Source organism: Trachypithecus francoisi, unplaced genomic scaffold (genome assembly GCF_009764315.1).
Source record: "Trachypithecus francoisi isolate TF-2019V2 unplaced genomic scaffold, Tfra_2.0 Lachesis_group10, whole genome shotgun sequence".
Classification (NCBI taxonomy): domain Eukaryota; kingdom Metazoa; phylum Chordata; class Mammalia; order Primates; family Cercopithecidae; genus Trachypithecus; species Trachypithecus francoisi.
Genome location: NW_022681455.1, coordinates 50,748,381 through 50,765,876, shown reverse-complemented (window position 1 = coordinate 50,765,876; position 17,496 = coordinate 50,748,381). Strand labels below are relative to the sequence as shown.

At 43.9% G+C, this 17,496-nt stretch overlaps 1 protein-coding gene across 1 annotated transcript in view; it reads right to left on the bottom strand.

The window, feature by feature from the left end:
• Window positions 1-4,798, bottom strand: part of TFAP2D (transcription factor AP-2 delta) — a 60,250-nt gene extending 55,452 nt beyond the window's left edge. Inside the window, exons 1-2 of the mRNA XM_033219904.1 lie at window positions 4,234-4,798; window positions 2,712-3,209 (exon numbers count right to left, since the gene is read on the bottom strand). Of these exons, the coding sequence (XP_033075795.1) occupies window positions 2,712-3,209; window positions 4,234-4,272 (537 nt within the window). The 5' untranslated portion in view covers window positions 4,273-4,798. The remainder of the gene's footprint in view (window positions 1-2,711; window positions 3,210-4,233) is intronic.
• Window positions 4,799-17,496: the final 12,698 nt, after the last annotated feature.

Here is a 17,496-nt window from a genome sequence, read left to right as displayed (position 1 = left end):
AAGGGTGTTAACCTACCCAACAGCCCGTGAAGAGTTAAGTAAATGCGGAGAGAGTCGGTGCATAATAAAAACCCACTTTACAAAACAACCTTTACAACCCTGGCTCCCTTTCGCCTCCCCATTTTCACCATATTGAGGCAGGCCTGTAAGACCCCCCTTTTCAACCTACTCACGAGCTCTTTCTTATTTTAAATGTTCTGCCTTAAAGTGATTATCAAATCAATATGAAAAAAAAAAACTTGGAGACTGAGCATAAATTAAAGCGGTGATGGGAAAAGGTGTGACAGTTTCCTTTGTTGGCCATAGCAAATCTTTTTAGGGGACTCAAAGATGGAACTGAAGCCACAAGACTGTTTGCATCTGTTAGGCAGACTTAGACCGCCCTCCAAACCATTGGACTTTCACTTAAAATTCTGTGCAGGGAAAAGTATATTTACATTTGTTGCATTTGAAATGAGGCATATGCTGATGAATGTTTTAAAAAGGAAGAAATAAAAGGAGAGAGACGGGTTTCTCCCACACACGCCCTCCCCATTTCTTGTTTTAGAAGTAGCTATGTCTCTTTCTTTTTCATTCTGCCAACTTGGTGCAAGAACAGTGGAAGAAAATAACTTGTCAGATTTACAAACTTGCTATATAGCATTCATAGATTAGATAGATAAAGATGGATATATATTATGATATATACATACATGGATATACCTATGTAAGGGTATAAACGTATATCACACACAGTACTATATTTCTTCTAGTACCTTGGAGTGTGTCCCTTAGTAAGAGTAATCTTGCTTCAATATGAGTAGTAAAAGAGAAAAGGGACATTTGTATATGGAAAAAGAGATAGGCTGAAGAAAAGGTTTCAAAATATCTGAAATGTAGATGATAAACGGTCTCAAAGCTCTCCAAGGCAGTGAACTACTTTTCCTTCCACTCTCTGGCGCACGGTTACAATGTTTATTTTCTTAGAAGAAACGAACCTTGGTTTCTTCACTTAACAAACTTTTTTCCCTCATAAGTAAAACATGTTGTTTGGTCGGATGACATTGCATAAATGACCAGTTGAATGGCACTAAGTCGAAAATGGGATAAACTACGGTGTCCTTTTGCACGGGATTCGCTCTTTGTCTAGTGCTTGCAAATGTTCTAATCCCCTCTTTTGAAAAATGCCCGGCTTTGTGCCTAGCACAGAAAAAAAATTTGTACAGATACAAAAAAATCAGCAACAGACGCGGCTATTAAAAGGAGTAAATAGGTTTTAGTTGAGTTAAGCATTGAATGGCAGATTTTTTCCCTCTTGAGACATAAGGGGATCCTTGTGAAAAATGTAAAAATGCCCTGAGCGTATAAAATTATTTTGTGAATATAAATGTAGAAAGTCAAGGTTTATGCAGCCAAATCTTTTTTCTTGTGAACCGATCTTACTGCTATGGCTCTTTGTTGGAACTGTAAGGGCTTTCACTTTAATTTAAATATAATCTCTTGCTCAAAGGTAAATGAGGAGGAAAGATTTTCTGTGCGCAACAAGGGATCTCTTACGTCTCCAACTTGTGTTCTTAGAATATTTCCCTATTTGTCCTGGAGAGTGTGAAGAAGGTGGCCAGCTTTGTGCAGACAGAAAAAGTAGGAACTCACAGATAGAACTGCACTTTCAGCTAAAAAGAGCTAAAAATACGGGTCTTTTGAATTCTTTTCTGGGTATTTATGGGCTCATTTGTTTTAAATATGCCTATGGCAACATAATTGCATACTCATAAATTCTATTGTTGGCAAAGAATGTGCAAACATGTGTTAAGAAATAAAATAGAAGAGGGATCATCTGATTGAGTGATGGCCTCCACAGTGTCTGAATACCTGCCTTCTTTCCTTCCTTCTTCTTTTTCTCTTCTTTCCTTCCTTTTCTCCTTCTTCCCTTTCTTCTTTATTTTTCCCCTCTTTCGCTACCTTTATTGCCTCATTTTTGTCTTTTTAAGGAGGTGCATTTTACATAAAATGTAATGGCTTGAAGAGCAAAAATAAACTTGTAAATTACCTAACTGGGCTGCAGTTTTGAGTGCACATCAGGCAGAGAGAATTGAACTCAACCTACACCCCGGTAAAGTGCACTGTGCAGATTATTTCCTTGGGGTAGACCTTTGAGATTTTCATTTGCGATTCTTTACTTTCCATAGATATCTAGTGAATTTGGTGAAACTTCTGCTCCCAACAATTTTCTTAGAACAAGCCTATTTGTAGTAAAATCTCCACAAGCTCAGTCTGAGACAAACACCTGGGACGCCTCGGAAGACCCTGTAAAGTGCGGAGATTGAGGGTACGATTGGTCATCAATTTATTGGGTCTTACTCTGAGTCCATTTGGCCCAACCCCAGACTTCTCGATCTCCTCTACCTTATTCCCTCAGGGTCACAAATGTTGATTCACATAAGACTTCTGTGAGAACAAACCAAAGGTCGAGGGCCGCAGCCGCCCTGACTCCCGCGCGTCCAGGTGAAATGCCTGCATCCAATGAGAGGAAAAGAACAGGCACACTCCTCCTCTAATTGTTTTGATAACTTTCCATAAGTGGTGTGTGTGTGTGTGTGAGAGAGAGAGAGAGAGAGAGAGAGAGAGAAGAGAGAAGAGAGAGAGACACTTTACAGTCGGAGTCTTAATGGGGCGGGAGGGGGAGGGCAAAGAGGGGAGGGAGCAGACAAATTCGCTGCATGCTTATTTACCTGCAAGTCGTCTGCTCCCGCGGCGGCCAGCCCCAGGCTGGGCCCTGGCAGGAGTCTTTGATCTGGGTGCATTCCATACTGAGAGCCATGGCTCATGAGGGACAGGTCGTGGCGGCGGTAGGCATCGAGGCAGCCCAGCTCCCGCCTCTGCTCGTCCAGGCAGGACGACTTGAGCGCCCGCGCATTGTGCAGGTTAATAAAGTCGGTGGGCTCCCCGTGGTGGATCTGCTGGTAGTACTGTTGCGAGTGGTGGAGCGAGTTCAGAGAGTAGGCGTCGGGGGTGACGGCCGGGTGGCTGTGCTGAAACTCGTAATGGAAGGACTGGTGGTGGAGCGGGGTGTACTGGTGGTTAGTGGAGAAGTAGGGGGACGCAAACTCGGTGCCGGTGGTGGAGTAAGTTAAAGGAGAGGAGGAGGAATAGGCGACAGTGGAATTGGCTACGGACTCCAGACAGCCAAGCTGCATCAAACGGTAGCTGTTTGATCCGTCGTGACGTATCTGGAAGGAAGAGGGGGAAAAGGGAGAGCAGAAAAACTTGAGGTTTGTCATTTTGCAACCAAGGCACCGCTCTCCCGGAGCCAGGAGCTTTCTCTGGCACTCCAAGGAAAGCGAGCGCGTAAGACTCGGGCCGAGCCGAAGCCAGGTCTCAGCGTCTTCACCAGAGAGCCTTTGCGAACAGGCGAACTGGGGGTGGGCGGCCTCGTCCTCATAGTCGAGAGAGCGGAAAAAAAATCCCCCACACTATATAGGTGCGGGTGACACCACACACGCACACACACACACAGACATACACGCGCAGACACACACACAGCCCCTGCCCAACTTGTGCAGGGAGCTTGGCGTTGGGATCCAAGTTTGCAACTGACTCCGGGGCCGCGGTAGCAGAGGAACGAGTCCACCCGAAAAGAGCGCTGGCCCGCGCCGCCTTGCCTCTCCAACTAGATCCCAGCATCGAAATTCTGCGCCTGTCTATGCCGAGATGTTCGGCCCGGGCTGCTCAAAATCATTGTCCATATATTTTTAAAAATCCAGTGTGCAAATCGTTCAACTTCCTCCCTTCCTTAGTCATTTGAGGGAGGGAATCCGACTCCCTCTTTTCTGCTTCCCTTTCCTTGAATAAGCCCATTTCAAAAGGGGTGCGTTTTCCCCATCCCCCTTGTCCACCTACTGCTCCCCCATCAGTCCCTTTTCTTTGCTTTTCTGAGAATCTTTTTTCCGTCTCTATCTCTTTCTCCTCACCGCCCCCCCCTTTTATTATTAGGATTATGTTTTCCCGCTCATTATGGCAAATGTTTCTTAACGTGGCAGAGAGTTGCCCTCCCTGGCGACAGATGTCATAACGAACTTTCTCCCCTTTCCTTCCTTAACTTCCCCCGAAAGGCAGATTATAATTAAACGTAACGGTCCAATATAGATTAGAGACAGGGGAGGCTGCCACCGCCGCCGCCACCGCCGCCGCCGCCACACACACGCGCGCTCAAAAAAAAAAAAAAAAAAAAAAAAAAAAAAAAAGTAATAATACCTCGGCATCGTGGACTAGTCCCGGAAAGGTAGTTGACATGTTGGGTTTCTCCGAAAGCTTACGATGCAATTTCCCCCTCCAAAAAAAGAATCGGGAAAAAAAATCCAAAGTTCTTGTATTTTCCAATTTTTAAAGGAAAAAAAATGTTCTATAGATAGATATCTAAATTGTAATGGTTTTGCCCGGATCAGATAGCTCCTTGCCTCGTACCCACTTAAAAACCTGTAGGAACAAAATTTTCCCTCTGCACAAAAGCAGCTCCCTGGAACAGATTTTGTACTTGCTGAGTATTTCTTTGGCTGATGTCGTAGGTCCCTTGGTAATATAGAAGTTTTGAAAATTAAGCATCAGCACTGAGAACTGGGAGGACAATAGGCAGAAGAGATTTATCCCAGGAGACAAGGAATAAATATTGTATCTTCGCCTAATAAGGAACTGGAGGTTCTTTCAACATTTTTATCCATTTTTTCCAACCTTTATCATGCTTTTCTATACCGACTGAGGTGGGGACTCATCTCTGTGGAGAGTATTTGCACACATTTATTGTGAAGCTAGATATCTAGCTCCAATATATGTATATTAGAGATAGAAATATATATTAATTAAAGCTTCCTTTTATATGGGTAAGTGTTCATTCCTATTGGTTCCACTCCCTAGATGCTGAAAGCTGCTTTTTCCAACAACCACCGAATCAATTTTGCCCAGATTGGGGTGTCTGCCTTTGCCCAAGTGGAAACAATGCTGGTCTTTCCATATTTACATTGAATTTGGGTTCTTTCCCCTTTTTTGAAAGGCAAAATCAGGCGGTGGCTTACACTTTTCAGCAGCTTTAAAAATAAATAATGGTGATGGACAGTCCCAAGTTTCCATCATCAGGAAATGGTGTAACTGGCAATGCATTTAGGAAAAATGCAAGGGAATAAAGATTTGAGACAAGATTCTACATTTAGGTAAAATGTTGTCTTTCACTCCCCAACCAAACCATATCCCCCCTCTTTTGTGTTTTTCTTCTTTCCTTTTGGAAACAGCACTGGTGGTGGTGGGGCGTAGACCGTTTAGCAGTAGCATTAGGTTTTGGAACACGATTACCCCCAAAATAACCCTTAAACGCTTGGAAGTTATATTTTATAAATAGAGGGCAGGAAGGAAGCAGTGCACACCTATTTCCATCTCTTCAGTGGATTTCTTGACTTTCAAACAGTTTTTGAGCTTTCCTTCGTTCAAAATTCAGCTTCCTTCACCAAGCTGTCTAGTGCCTGGAGGGGGTGGTGGTGGCTATAAACCTGAAAAACTGAGGCTTTGCTCCTCAGTGTCTATATTACAGGAAAGAACTGGCTGGCCCCACAGACTCATCTCATAGATAGAAGGGGTAATTCAGTCTTAATTGCCATTTCATTTGGTTTGCTTTCAAGTGTTTAAGCTGAGAAGGTGTCTTAATAATAAGCCGCAGGCAAACAGGCATGTGGCTTTTTTTTTTTTTTTTTTTTTTTTAGGTTGGGGTTTGGGAGGGTTTATTAGGATCTGCTCATGCAGGCTAACTGGGGCTGTCACTCAGAGCTCTTTGCTTTATACAAATGGACAAAGGCACACGACAAGAATTGAAATGTATTGTCTGAAATGGAGATACACGATTCTTCAGCCCCTCATGGGGTCAGCAGCCAACACTTGCTCCCTATTTCAAGGTGTGCCAGTGCCGCCCGCCCCACCGCCCTCCTTGAAATTCCATATTTTGGCCTAATGAGGTAAGGAGACTGAGAGACCAATGATGACAAAAAGGAAGAATATCCAACTTGATCTTTAAGTAAAAGGGGTAAAATGAGTGCTGTTGGCTCTAGGGGAGTGGGGCCTCCATAGCTTACCAAGAGAGAAAATAACTAATCTAATCATCTCTGGTAGGTGGAGACTGCCCCCACGACCTTAACCCAGGCACCCCAGTCCCTGGGAAAGTGCAAACCACTCCCAGGAAGAATATGTAGGACTCACAGGTTATCTTGGGGAATGCCCAAGTGTGCTTTTCCTGGTGGATGATATTGGCTAGCCCTTCTCAGACAAGTTGCAATCTCCTTCCCAACCCCTCTACTGTCAGATACCTCTTCATTGAAGGTGAAAGTACCTTCTTTTCCCAGTTTAGGTCCAGGCAGCAGACATAAAACCCTCTCCCTGGGGAACAACAATGGGGAGGCTCAGGAAGATGTGGCCGCCTGCTCTGCCTGCTGGCCCAGCGTGTTTGGTCCACATGTTTGTCCCTGTCTGGAATAAGAGCCACACATAACCCCCTCACCCCTGCCACCACACTCAGAAGATGTAGCTTTATGATAGTCTTGGTAATGAGCTCTAGCCTTGAATTGAGTACACCCCACGGAATGACCCCCAGTAGCCCGGACCCTGTGAACATCAGGACATCACCAACTAACTGGAAATCATCCCATTCCACCCCCTAACCCCACTTTCATGGTTCACTTTCCTGAGTGATGTTTAGGTATCCAAACAAAGAGTGTCCAGGGTTTAACTTATGTGCTTGTTGAACTCTTGTGGACTTGAGGGGAACTTAAAGATACTGAAGAATGAGAAAAAAAAAAAACAAAAAACCTTTCTTTTGTACTTAAGGAAAATGAAGCAGGAAGGATAAAATGCCTCCTTTAGTTTCGAGATTTCCTTTGCCAGGGCCCTTGACCACCTTAGAAAGCGTCTCTCTTAACCCTGTGTCTTGGCTTCCCACATCAGCATCTGAACTGCAGGGAAACTTCATTTGGCCAACTGCTCCCTCCCACCTCATCCCAACTTAAAAAAAATAAAAAAGCTGTTTCCCCCTGAAAGAAACAAAGTTGAGGAAATCATCCATGCCATATGCACATACTGGTCAGCGCTCCCTTCCATCTGCTCTGGGGTTGCTCAGCGCGCCCCTTTTCTAAAGAAACTCATTGAGGCAGGTGTGTGGTGTGTTCTGTGCCTGTGTGTGTGTGTGTGTGTGTGATGTGTGCATGTGTAGCGTTCACTTCTGTCAGACAACCCCCTATCCAATTAATAGTCTTGAGCAATTAATAAGTGTGTGACTTGACCCAAAGACTGGGCATTTTAGCAAAGTTGATTCCTCTTTCTCTGTTTTGCTTCTTTTCCGGAGAGTGATTGGCCATTCATTTTCCAGCGGGTGTCGTAATTAAATTAACTGGCCACAGCACTCTGGAGACTCCGTGACTATTGCCTGGGGCCCCCTCCAACAGGGAAACCATGGTGCGCATTCCAGCCTCAGTCAGAGGCCAGGCCGGCATCAGTCACTCAAAATAGCCGGCAAGAGCAAGGTGGATATGCTGCTGGCCTTACACCCCAGAAGCTGAAAAGGTTTTTCCTCAGCACTTAGTGCTCCTGTTCTTCCTTCTGGTTCCATGCTCCACATGCCAGGAAGGAATGTCTTCTGGCAGTCACTTTAGGAATCTGCAAAGAAATCTTTATATATATCATTACTGTCTTGTTTAGGATCCAGAGCTGGAAGAGTTTTGGGGTAGACGCAAATTCCTTCCTGGGCTTTTAGGCCAGTGTCATTCATATCACTCCAGTTTTCATCCAATCTCAAACATCTTCACTGAAAGAGTTTGCCACTCCACTCTGTGTTTGAGGTTGCTGAGCAATTACAAATGAACTCATGCCTATCCTTAGCTTTAATAAATGTGTATTTCTTCAGGTTTCTTTCTTTTTTTCTTTCTTTTGGTACTTAGGGTTTCCTCTGCTATTGCAAATTGATTTTGTTTTTTTATTGCTTGAATACACTTCTCCCACAATATTGCCTATATAATACTGAGCAAAATGGAATAATTATTGGAATTATTTTGGGCATTTTGAAACAAAAATATTTTCTTGGATGTATTTAGACACATGAATCAACCAGAATATGTTCTTTGCTCTCTCACTTTTGCCTTCCCTCCCCTTTTCTTTCTTTCTCTCTTTCTTCTTCCTTCATTTCTTCTCTTTTTCTTTCCCTTTTTTTTTTCTTTTATTCCTTCCCTCCTTGCTTCCCTCCTTCCCTTCCTTTTTAACAAAAGGTAGATAGAGGCGGGATTGAATCTCTTATACTTATGCCTTAAGCAAGCATGTGTGTACATTGTCTAAGAATGAAATTTAGTGTATTCTGCTCCAGTGGGAGATGCAGCTCTATAACCAGACATGAATTTACACAAAAGGAAACAATTTCCATGGTCACAAAGCCCTGTCTTTGAAAGAACAGTGGAGCACTGAGGATCCCATATAGGTGAAGGATGTTCATTCCACAAAGCAAAACAAGATATGTAGGTCTGAAAATCAGCACCTCTCCTTACTGCTTCCAGCTTCTTTCCTTCCACTCCTTTCTTGGATGAACATGAAGAGCAGAGGTGCCTTCAGAGAACCCACAGTAACCAAAGGACTCTTGTGACCTATCTAGGGGTGTTTTGTTCCATCTGCCCTGGGACACCCTTTCACCATTTTGAGAATCCCCAGCCCTCTCAGTGCCTCCACTTGGTAGGCTTCCAAGAGGCACTCAGTCTGGGGTCTTCTAGAGCCAACCACAGAGGGAACCCTCTGGCCCTTTTATAGTAGGGTCTGAGTTTCACAGTCCCTCAGGATTCTAATGGTTCAGAAACGGCTTCTAGTCCAAGGACCTCCTGTGGTGTGCTTCTTCTAAGCTCCTAACCTCTCCCAGTCACTTCTATGGAGACCGGATGGGGACAATACTTCCGGTGGTGGAAGAAGAGTGTATTGGGTTCACCATGCCGTAACCCAATCCCTAGTTTATTCATTTATTCCTCACTAGTCGAAGTGAAGACAGAAAAGTGCTCCAAACATCAGGGCAATTCTGGGCAGAGACAGCAATCAAAAACTCGATCCAGTTGTATGGATGGGAATATTCGGAGAGAAAAGGCATGGTAACAGCATTCATGCGCAGACATGCGAGGTTTCCCCTCCCAGTGATTGCTTCCTTTCCTTCTGGCTTGTGCTGATGCCGACTCTGGGTCTCTTTCGAAAGATTCCTCCCCTTTCCAGTTATCAAATCTGATGATTCTTAATAAATTATCAAGTAATCAAACTTGATAACTATTCTACTTCTTCTCGGTATTCCACACCCATCCCACTTTCTATGACAGAAGGACCACATTGTGTAAAACGTTACCTAATTGCAAACAAGAAAAGGAGACTTTTTTTTTTTAATTGAGACGGAGTCTCTGTCCCCCAGGCTGGAGTATGGTGGCGCGATCTCGGTTCACTGCAACCTCCGCCTCCCGGGTTCAAGTGATTCTCCTGCCCCAGCCTCCCAAGTAGCTGGGACTACAGGCACGTTCCACTACGTCCGGCTAATTTTTCAGTGGAGACGGGGCTTCACCGTATTAGCCAGGATGATCTCGAACTCCTGGCCTTGTGATCCGCCCTCCTCGGCCTCCCAAAGTGCTGGGATGTAATTACAGGCGTAAGCAACTGTGCCCCCGCAAGGCAGGCCATTTTTTAAAAGAGCTTTAGGATGTTTAGGGGAAATTAACATTTTTGACAGACTCTGCAATCATTTTAGTTTAAGGGTTGTCATTGATTTTTTTAAACTCATTTTCCTTTCTTTTCTTTTCTTCCTCCTCCTCCTCCTCCTCCTCCTCCTCCGCTGCTGCTCCTCCTCCTCCTCCTTCTTCTTCTCCTTCTTCTTCTTCTTCTCCTCCTCCTCCTTCTTCTTCTTCTTCTTCTTCTTCTTCTTCTTCTTCTTCTTCTTCTTCTTCTTCTCTTCTTCTTCTTCTTCTTCTTTTCAAAACCTCCTCCTTCACGACCCTATCCCGCCCCCTGAGCTGTTTGTTAAAAGTCTAACACGGATCTGTATTCCTCCTTAGCCTTGCAGGCGACAGGCAACACGGATTCCATAATCGTACAGAGAAAACGCATTTGCAAGCAATTAAAAAGCCTTGCGAACGAATTAGTGGAAAATTAAGTGGGAGAACTCCCTCGTCTGAAGTCTTCTCTTTGATAACAATGGAACTTGGAGCCCAGGCCCTCATCTGAGACAGCAGGCTCCCTTCCCTTCTGCAACAGCTGCCAAGCAGTGCTCAGGCAGGGCGCAAACTCACCCGCCCTCTGCACGAAGCTCGGGCGCATGCAGAGCCTGCCTCGCCAGCCCTACCGCGTCAGGCGGGACGTTCGCTCCCAGGCAGCAGGGCCGGAGACTGGGAGGGCACAATGCCCTGGAGGCCTCCTGGCTGGTTGCACGCCTTCAGGCAGGAAGCCAGCTCTTCTGGCTAAGGTCTTGCTCCCGTGGGAAACTTGTCCCTTTCGGCCAAGAAATGTTTGAGTTCCGAAAGAGGCTGCACTTTTTCCTCTTTTTCCTCTTTCAGTTGTTTAACCTTGCAGCGCTGTAAAGGGCTTTAGAAGTCCGTCTGCCGGCCTTCTGATTGCATATGGAGCCTTAGTTTACCAGCGCTTTAAAAAGTATTGATTCATTTGATCCTGAGAACACTCCTCTTTTCTGCCATTCATGTATAATTATTACCCTGTTTGTATAAACGAAAAAATAACAGCAAAGTAGCAGCAACAAACATTTATTGAGCTCTTGTCATACGTGCCAGGTCCCGTTCCCAGCCCTAAGCATTGTATCATTTCATTCTTTCAACCCTTGATGTAGGTGTTAGTGCAAATGTATTCCCCTTGCAAAGGATGAGGAAACGGACGAGTTTGGCGGCAGCTCATCCCAGGCATCACTCCCCCTCAGCAGGTCTGTGAGCTGGCGAAAGTGAGACTCAAAGAGGTGTGAGTGATCCCTGGGGTCACAGGGGCTGTGGCCCCAAATCCAGAAATTCTGCTTTGCCCACCTCCATCTTCTGGTCTTTACTGTTGCATCTAAACTTTTCCAGGTTTTTAATTTCCTCTTTTTACACCCCCGCCCCCACCCACCGTCTCCATCCCTCTCCAAACGCCTGAAAGAAAACGCCCACACAGAGGCCTGGTCCAGGCTTCTTTTGCAGTACAAGTCATCGTCACACCTTCCAGGGAAAGTCGTCTGGACTACTGCGGCCTCAAATTCAACCTCCTGGATCTTACCGCTAGCTTTGCAGGGGACTGACAAGGGTGCGGTGCTCCCAGGGTTGCCCTCTCCTCTGGCTGGTCCACCTCTGGTTCTCTTCGGAGTCGGTGGCTCCAGCCGGCCAGTCGAGGATCTCGGAGGCTGTGGCACGCACCAGGGAAACCAGGCCGCAGGGAACACCGGATGTACCTTCCAGTCTCCCGCGCCCGCTTCGCATTCAGCGGCAGGCAGCTGCGGCTTGGTGAATTCCGCACTGGCCCCGGGACCCCCTGGTAACTGAGGTTGCACGAACTGAGCCGCAACCACAGGGCCTAGGCACCAACCCTACTTGGGCATCTACTCGGGCATCAGTTCTACTTGAACAAGTTACTTAATTTTCTCACCTGTAAAACGAGAAAAATAATACACTTAGCTGGTCCAGCTGTTGTGAGAAGTAAGTGAATATATATATTGCTGAGATCAACGTGGACAAGGTATGCCTTTAGAAATATTGGCTATTATTTGGAAAGAGGGAGAGTTGTTAAGGAGGCTACTACAGAGAGACGGTATTAGGGGAGACTCTTGCTTCCCCAGGGCCCATTTTGTGAGCCTTGGACAGATGGTACCAAAGAAAATTCGGCTGGAGGAGACTCCAGAGGCCATCAGATTCTATCCTCTACTGCCGTATAGGGTCACACAGCCAGTGGAGCTACAGAGCCAGGGCTGGAGCTAGAACTCAGATGCTTGCGTCCGCTCAGCCCCAAGTCACTGGTTCAGGATTCAGGGAATGGACCGCGCGTAGTCGGGTCGTTTTTTTTTTTTTTTTTTTTTAATGTTTATTTTGTATTTCCTCATGGCTTCATTAACATTTTGGCCTTTAATTTTTTTTTAAATTTCATTGTTTCTTCTTTCTTCCCCTCCCTTCATGTTTCTCTCTCTCTTTCTCTCTCTCTTTCTCAATTCTTTCCTCCCTCTCTCATTCTCCATCTTTCTCTCCCTCTTTCTCTCTCCCCACATTTACCCCTAGCCTCTCCTTCCATGCCTTCCTGTCAATGTATTCAGGGGTACCGCCTCTGCTTTCCTGGAATTCTGCTCCGGCTTAACTCCCTTCTAATCTCCCTCCCTTCTAATTTCCAAAGGTTTCTGTTTCATTTTGCCTGAACATCCTGTGCATGGTCTCAGTGAAGTGGGGGCGTGGAAGTGTTTCTTCATCGGCAATACTTCATGTTCTGGTCACCCTGGTACTTAGCTCCTCTCCTAACTTCTAACCAACCCCTGTGGATCTGTCTTGTTGCTGACCCCAAGCTCCTGCCTCTTCTCCTTCCTACTAGCCTTGGGGAGCTTTGAGGCAACCAAGGCCTCCAGTTACTTTTTTTTTTGTTTTCTAAAAGAGCTTTGTCTGTTTCTTCTGTCAATTACCCTAGTAGCCTCTCAGAGGCCACGTTTATTTTTCCATTGACCTTTACTTCCTTATGTACTGGAACAATGCCTTATTATTTTATTTATCTTAATCTCTGGTGCAATCGCCCTTTTATTCTTCAACTTGACTGTGCTAGTGTTTGCCTTTACACTTTCTCGACTTCATTGTGTAATCTTGCCGAATCTCCACACTCTGTGCATGCTGTTTAGACCTCACGTCTGTCTTTTACTTACCCTTGAAGAGTTATGTTTTGAAACTCCTGGCCCATTCATATTTGCCTTAGTCCTTTGTTTCCTACTATCTCTTTGCTGCCTGAAATGCCTATGTATAGTGTCCAGAAATCTGCACAGTATCTGCTTTATTACAGATCTGACCCAACAGAACATTCCATTAAAAAATATATTTTCCGGCCGGGCGCAGTGGCTCAAGCCTGTAATCCCAGCACTTTGGGAGGCCGAGACGGGCGGATCACGAGGTCAGGAGATCGAGAGCCTCCTGGCTAACACGGTGAAACCCCGTCTCTACTAAAAATACAAAAAAAAAAAAAAAAAAAAAAAAAACTAGCCGGGCGAGGTGGCAGGCACCTGTAGTCCCAGCTACTCTGGAGGCTGAGGCAGGAGAATGGCGTAAACCCGGGAGGCGGAGCTTGCAGTGAGCTGAGATCCAGCCACTGCACTCCAGCCTGGGCGACAGAGAGAGACTCCGTCTCAACAACAACAACAACAACAACAACAAATATATATATATATTTTCCTACTTTGGCCCTGCCACTTTTGGTGGTCTGTGATAATGCCCCTTCATCCTAAGCTAGTTCTGGTTGTAGGCACCATAGAGACATTAGATAATTGCTAGGATGACTTTCACTCCTTTGATTTCCTGTTGAGCAAGTGGAGGACAATGGAGTATTCACTGACTTTGCCACTGATTGGCTCTGGGACCTCAGACACTTAACCAGTCTGCTCTCTTTCACAGCCAGGCTGTATTAAATGAGGACAAATAGGTATGAAACAACTTTGGAATTGATAATGTACTTTAAAATTATTTAGTATAATTTATTTCTGCAACTCACGTTCTTTCTGGTAGGTCAAGTCTCCTGACTGGCTTAATATCAATCGTAATAGTGATGAAAAGTATTGCTTTTCTTCTATGACCTCTCCTTTCCAACATTCAACTGTGGTCTGTCTGTCTTGATCATAGTTATTTCTACTGACATCCTTGTTAGAGTACTGTCTTTCAAAAGTCTAGATTCAGAATGTGATACTTTTTATTCAGGCCTCTTCTCCATTTTGGTGTCATGAAAAGCCTTGAGGAAAACAATAGCCACCCTACTGAATCCCCTCTCTATCTCTCAATGTCGTCTGCAAAGGATGGACATTGTAATCCCAATAGGAGACTACCGCCACTCCTACTCTTTGATAATCCTCTCTTGATCAATTTCTACTCCTACTGTCAACTACCCATCCTTTTTCCAGACACTATTCACTCCAGTGATTCTTGGAATGTCTCCCCATTAGGGGCAACCTGGCAATCTGGCTTGGAAGAGGTCATGTAATGGAAAGTTCATTTTAAGTTCAGTAAAAGGGGGCAGTATAGGTTTTTGCTTTGCTATCTTTAGATGTGAAAATGTCACCTCTTGCACCCCCTTTTTTTTTTTTTTGAGACAGAGTCTTGCTCTGTTGCCCAGGCTAGAGTGCAGTGGCACGATCTCCGCTCACTGCAAGCTCTGCCTCCCAGGTTCACGCCATTCTCCTGCCTCAGGCTCCCTAGTACCTGGGATTACAGGTGCCTGCCACCACGTCCAGCTAATTTTTGTAGTTTTTTTTTCTCATCATCAATATTTATTGAGCATTTACAGTGTACTAGGCACAATGGAACATACAGAAAACATTGTCCCTGCTCTTGAGGAGCTTACATTCTAAAAGAAAAAATACACCTCTTTTAAAATGGCATTTTTGTTTGCTGTTTTCTGCAAAGTACTGAGGAAATATTTTGTAAAGTGAGCTTTGGGTATAACTTAGCCCCATCACTATTTAGGAGAATAGAGGAAGAAGAAACAGGGAGGATTTTAAAGGCAGACAATGACAGACCATTCAGGATAGGTAGGATTTTCAAGGGAGATAAACACAACCTCCTCAACTAAGGAGAGATTTGCTGCAGTAAATAGGATGAGGGAAATAGTCTGTGGGATGCAAGCAGAGGAAGCAGGGTGCCTTAAACATTGAGTGGAGCCAGAAAGATCATGAGTCCTTTTTCCAAGTACATGGCCACCAAGTAGGAATGGTTAGTGACAAGATAGAAGGCTAAAAAAGGAAGGTAATCTTGTGCACCTGACAAATAGAAAGAATAAAAGATCAAAATCGAAGGCAGGCTATAAGAGTATCAAGAAATTCTTAAAAACCAAAAAGTGATTTGGAAGCACAAAACTTATAGTTAATGCTACCCAGTGTCATGATGGGGTTTCACCATCTTGGCCAGCCTGGTCTTGAACTCCTGATCTCGGGTGATCCACCCACTTCGGCCTCACAAAGTGCTGGGATTACAGGCATGAACCACCATGACCAACCATCTTGCACCCTTCTTTACAGAGAAATTATAGACCAAATCTAGCATTGGAATTTATCCCTAGTACAAGACACCAGAAACAGGTGTAGACTGTGATGTATTAAATATGTACCATATATTAGAAATATCTCTAATGAATGCAGACATTCTGATAAATAATACAATGTAAGGCTCTTTGTATGATTGAACACTATCTACTTCTCATATATTTATGTGCCAGCAGTTAAAGAGAACAGGTTTCTTTCCCTAGTTAAATACGTTGAAACAGCATTAGTCATTTAGAAGAGCGTTCCAACCTGAATGCAAAGATTTAGATGGTGGCAAAACCAAGCACATGTAGGTGCTCTGCCCTGGCACATTCAATTTTTACTTAGAGAAGGAAGTTCTCCCATTAATTATCTGAACTCTGGTGATGGAGGACGGGGAATAATGGAGAATGTTATAAATGCATCATTTTAATGAGCTTTTAATTGACAAGGTCAAGTGTGTTTCAGATGCAGTTGACAGCAAAGTTCAAAATCCTTGAAATGTAGAAATTTTATACCTTGACAATATACTTGTTTATCATTATAATATAGGTTATGGTGGCTAAAGTTGCCCAATGTTTAAGGACTGGGGATTTTAAATTGTTAATTCTAACAATTTTGACTCTTTTTTTCAAAATCAGCAAACCAAAGGTCACTTCACAGACTGTGTTTTCCCAGAGAACAAGGAACCTTTTCATACTTCCACAGATAAATATGACTACTGCCTTATTAGAAAACGAATATGGGACGCTCATCTTGTCTTTCCCCAGGATGGTATATTTACATGAAGATGAGTCTATGTTATGACTCCTACTAGGATGGGAAGAATGTCAGTTGAGTGGCTTGGAATGACAGTTAGGAATTTATGATGCCATAGATTGTATTTTATAAAGAAGTGATTGATTGACTAGATATTTAAAAATGCTAAAGAGTAGGAACATATTTTACTTACTTGATTCAACTGTTCATTCAATGGCACCTTAGTGCAGAATAGAGGGCCATCTCAACACCTAATTATAGAACACTTTACCATGAGGTCAGTACCTTACATTATAGGGAAAGAAGATAATGAAATGATAAACCAAAGAAAATCCAGAACTCCCTTTACCAGCAGTAAAACTTGCAGAATATCTTTTTATTCTAATGAGAAATTTTCTCACCCAGTATGAGTGTCTAACAGATGGACACAAGCAATATCAAATTGTCTATAACTGTGCTGTCTTATGCAGTGATGGCAGCCACATGTGGCTATTGAGGACTGTCATGGGCTGAATTCCTATCTTAAAACTCTAACCCCAATGTGACTGTATTTGAAAATAGTCCTCGAAGGAGGTTAACTGAGGTCATAAGGTTGGGTCCTAATCCAAGGGGACTAATGTTCTTATAAAAAGAGGAGGAGACATCAGAGGAAGGTCATGTGGGGAAACAGCAAAACAAAACAAAACAAAAAGCAAATTGCTATCTACAAGCCAAGGATCTCTCCTCTGAAGAAACCAAATCTGCTGAAACTTTGATCTTGGACTTTGAGCTTCCACACATGTAAGAAAATAAATTTCTGTTGTTTAAGTTCCATAATCTGTGGTATTGTATTATGGCAGTTCTAGCAGACTAATACAAACACTTGGAGGAAACAATGACAGCATGCTGTGATATCAGGAGTTGGCCTAGTACTATCAGTGAGACCTTAGCGTTCCTGCAAGCTGGTTTGGCACTCACAGTTAGGTCTTGGTGCTCTCCTGTTGAGCACAATCTTATAGAACGTCAATATCAGGCAGGGCCACTCTGTGACCATGATGGATCAAAATGAAAGTAATAACTCTAGTAATGTCTGCACACAGACAAAACATGAACATTGTTTAAGCCACAAAATACCAAACAAGTATTTTACACTGTATAAAAAGTTTGTTGAGGTACCCAACCAGAGTTCTTCCTGCTTTCTGAGATAATTCAATACAGTGTGAACCACTGCTTTCTTGGACCATTCCTGAAATTATCCAACCAAAGTCCAAATCCTTTCTAACACTGTTTTACTCTGAGGTTCAGTGGTTTCCCATGACATGTGCCCTTTCTTGCTGAAAGTTATAAACCAAATTTCAACTACAGCTGTGTGCTTGGTGGTCTTTGGTTAGAAAGCATTGGCAATTTGAAATAAAGCTAGTCCAAACTGAGATATACTGTGAATGTAAAATGCACACTTGATTTTTAAATACTTAATATGAAAAAGAGAATGTAAAATATTTCATAATTTCATATTA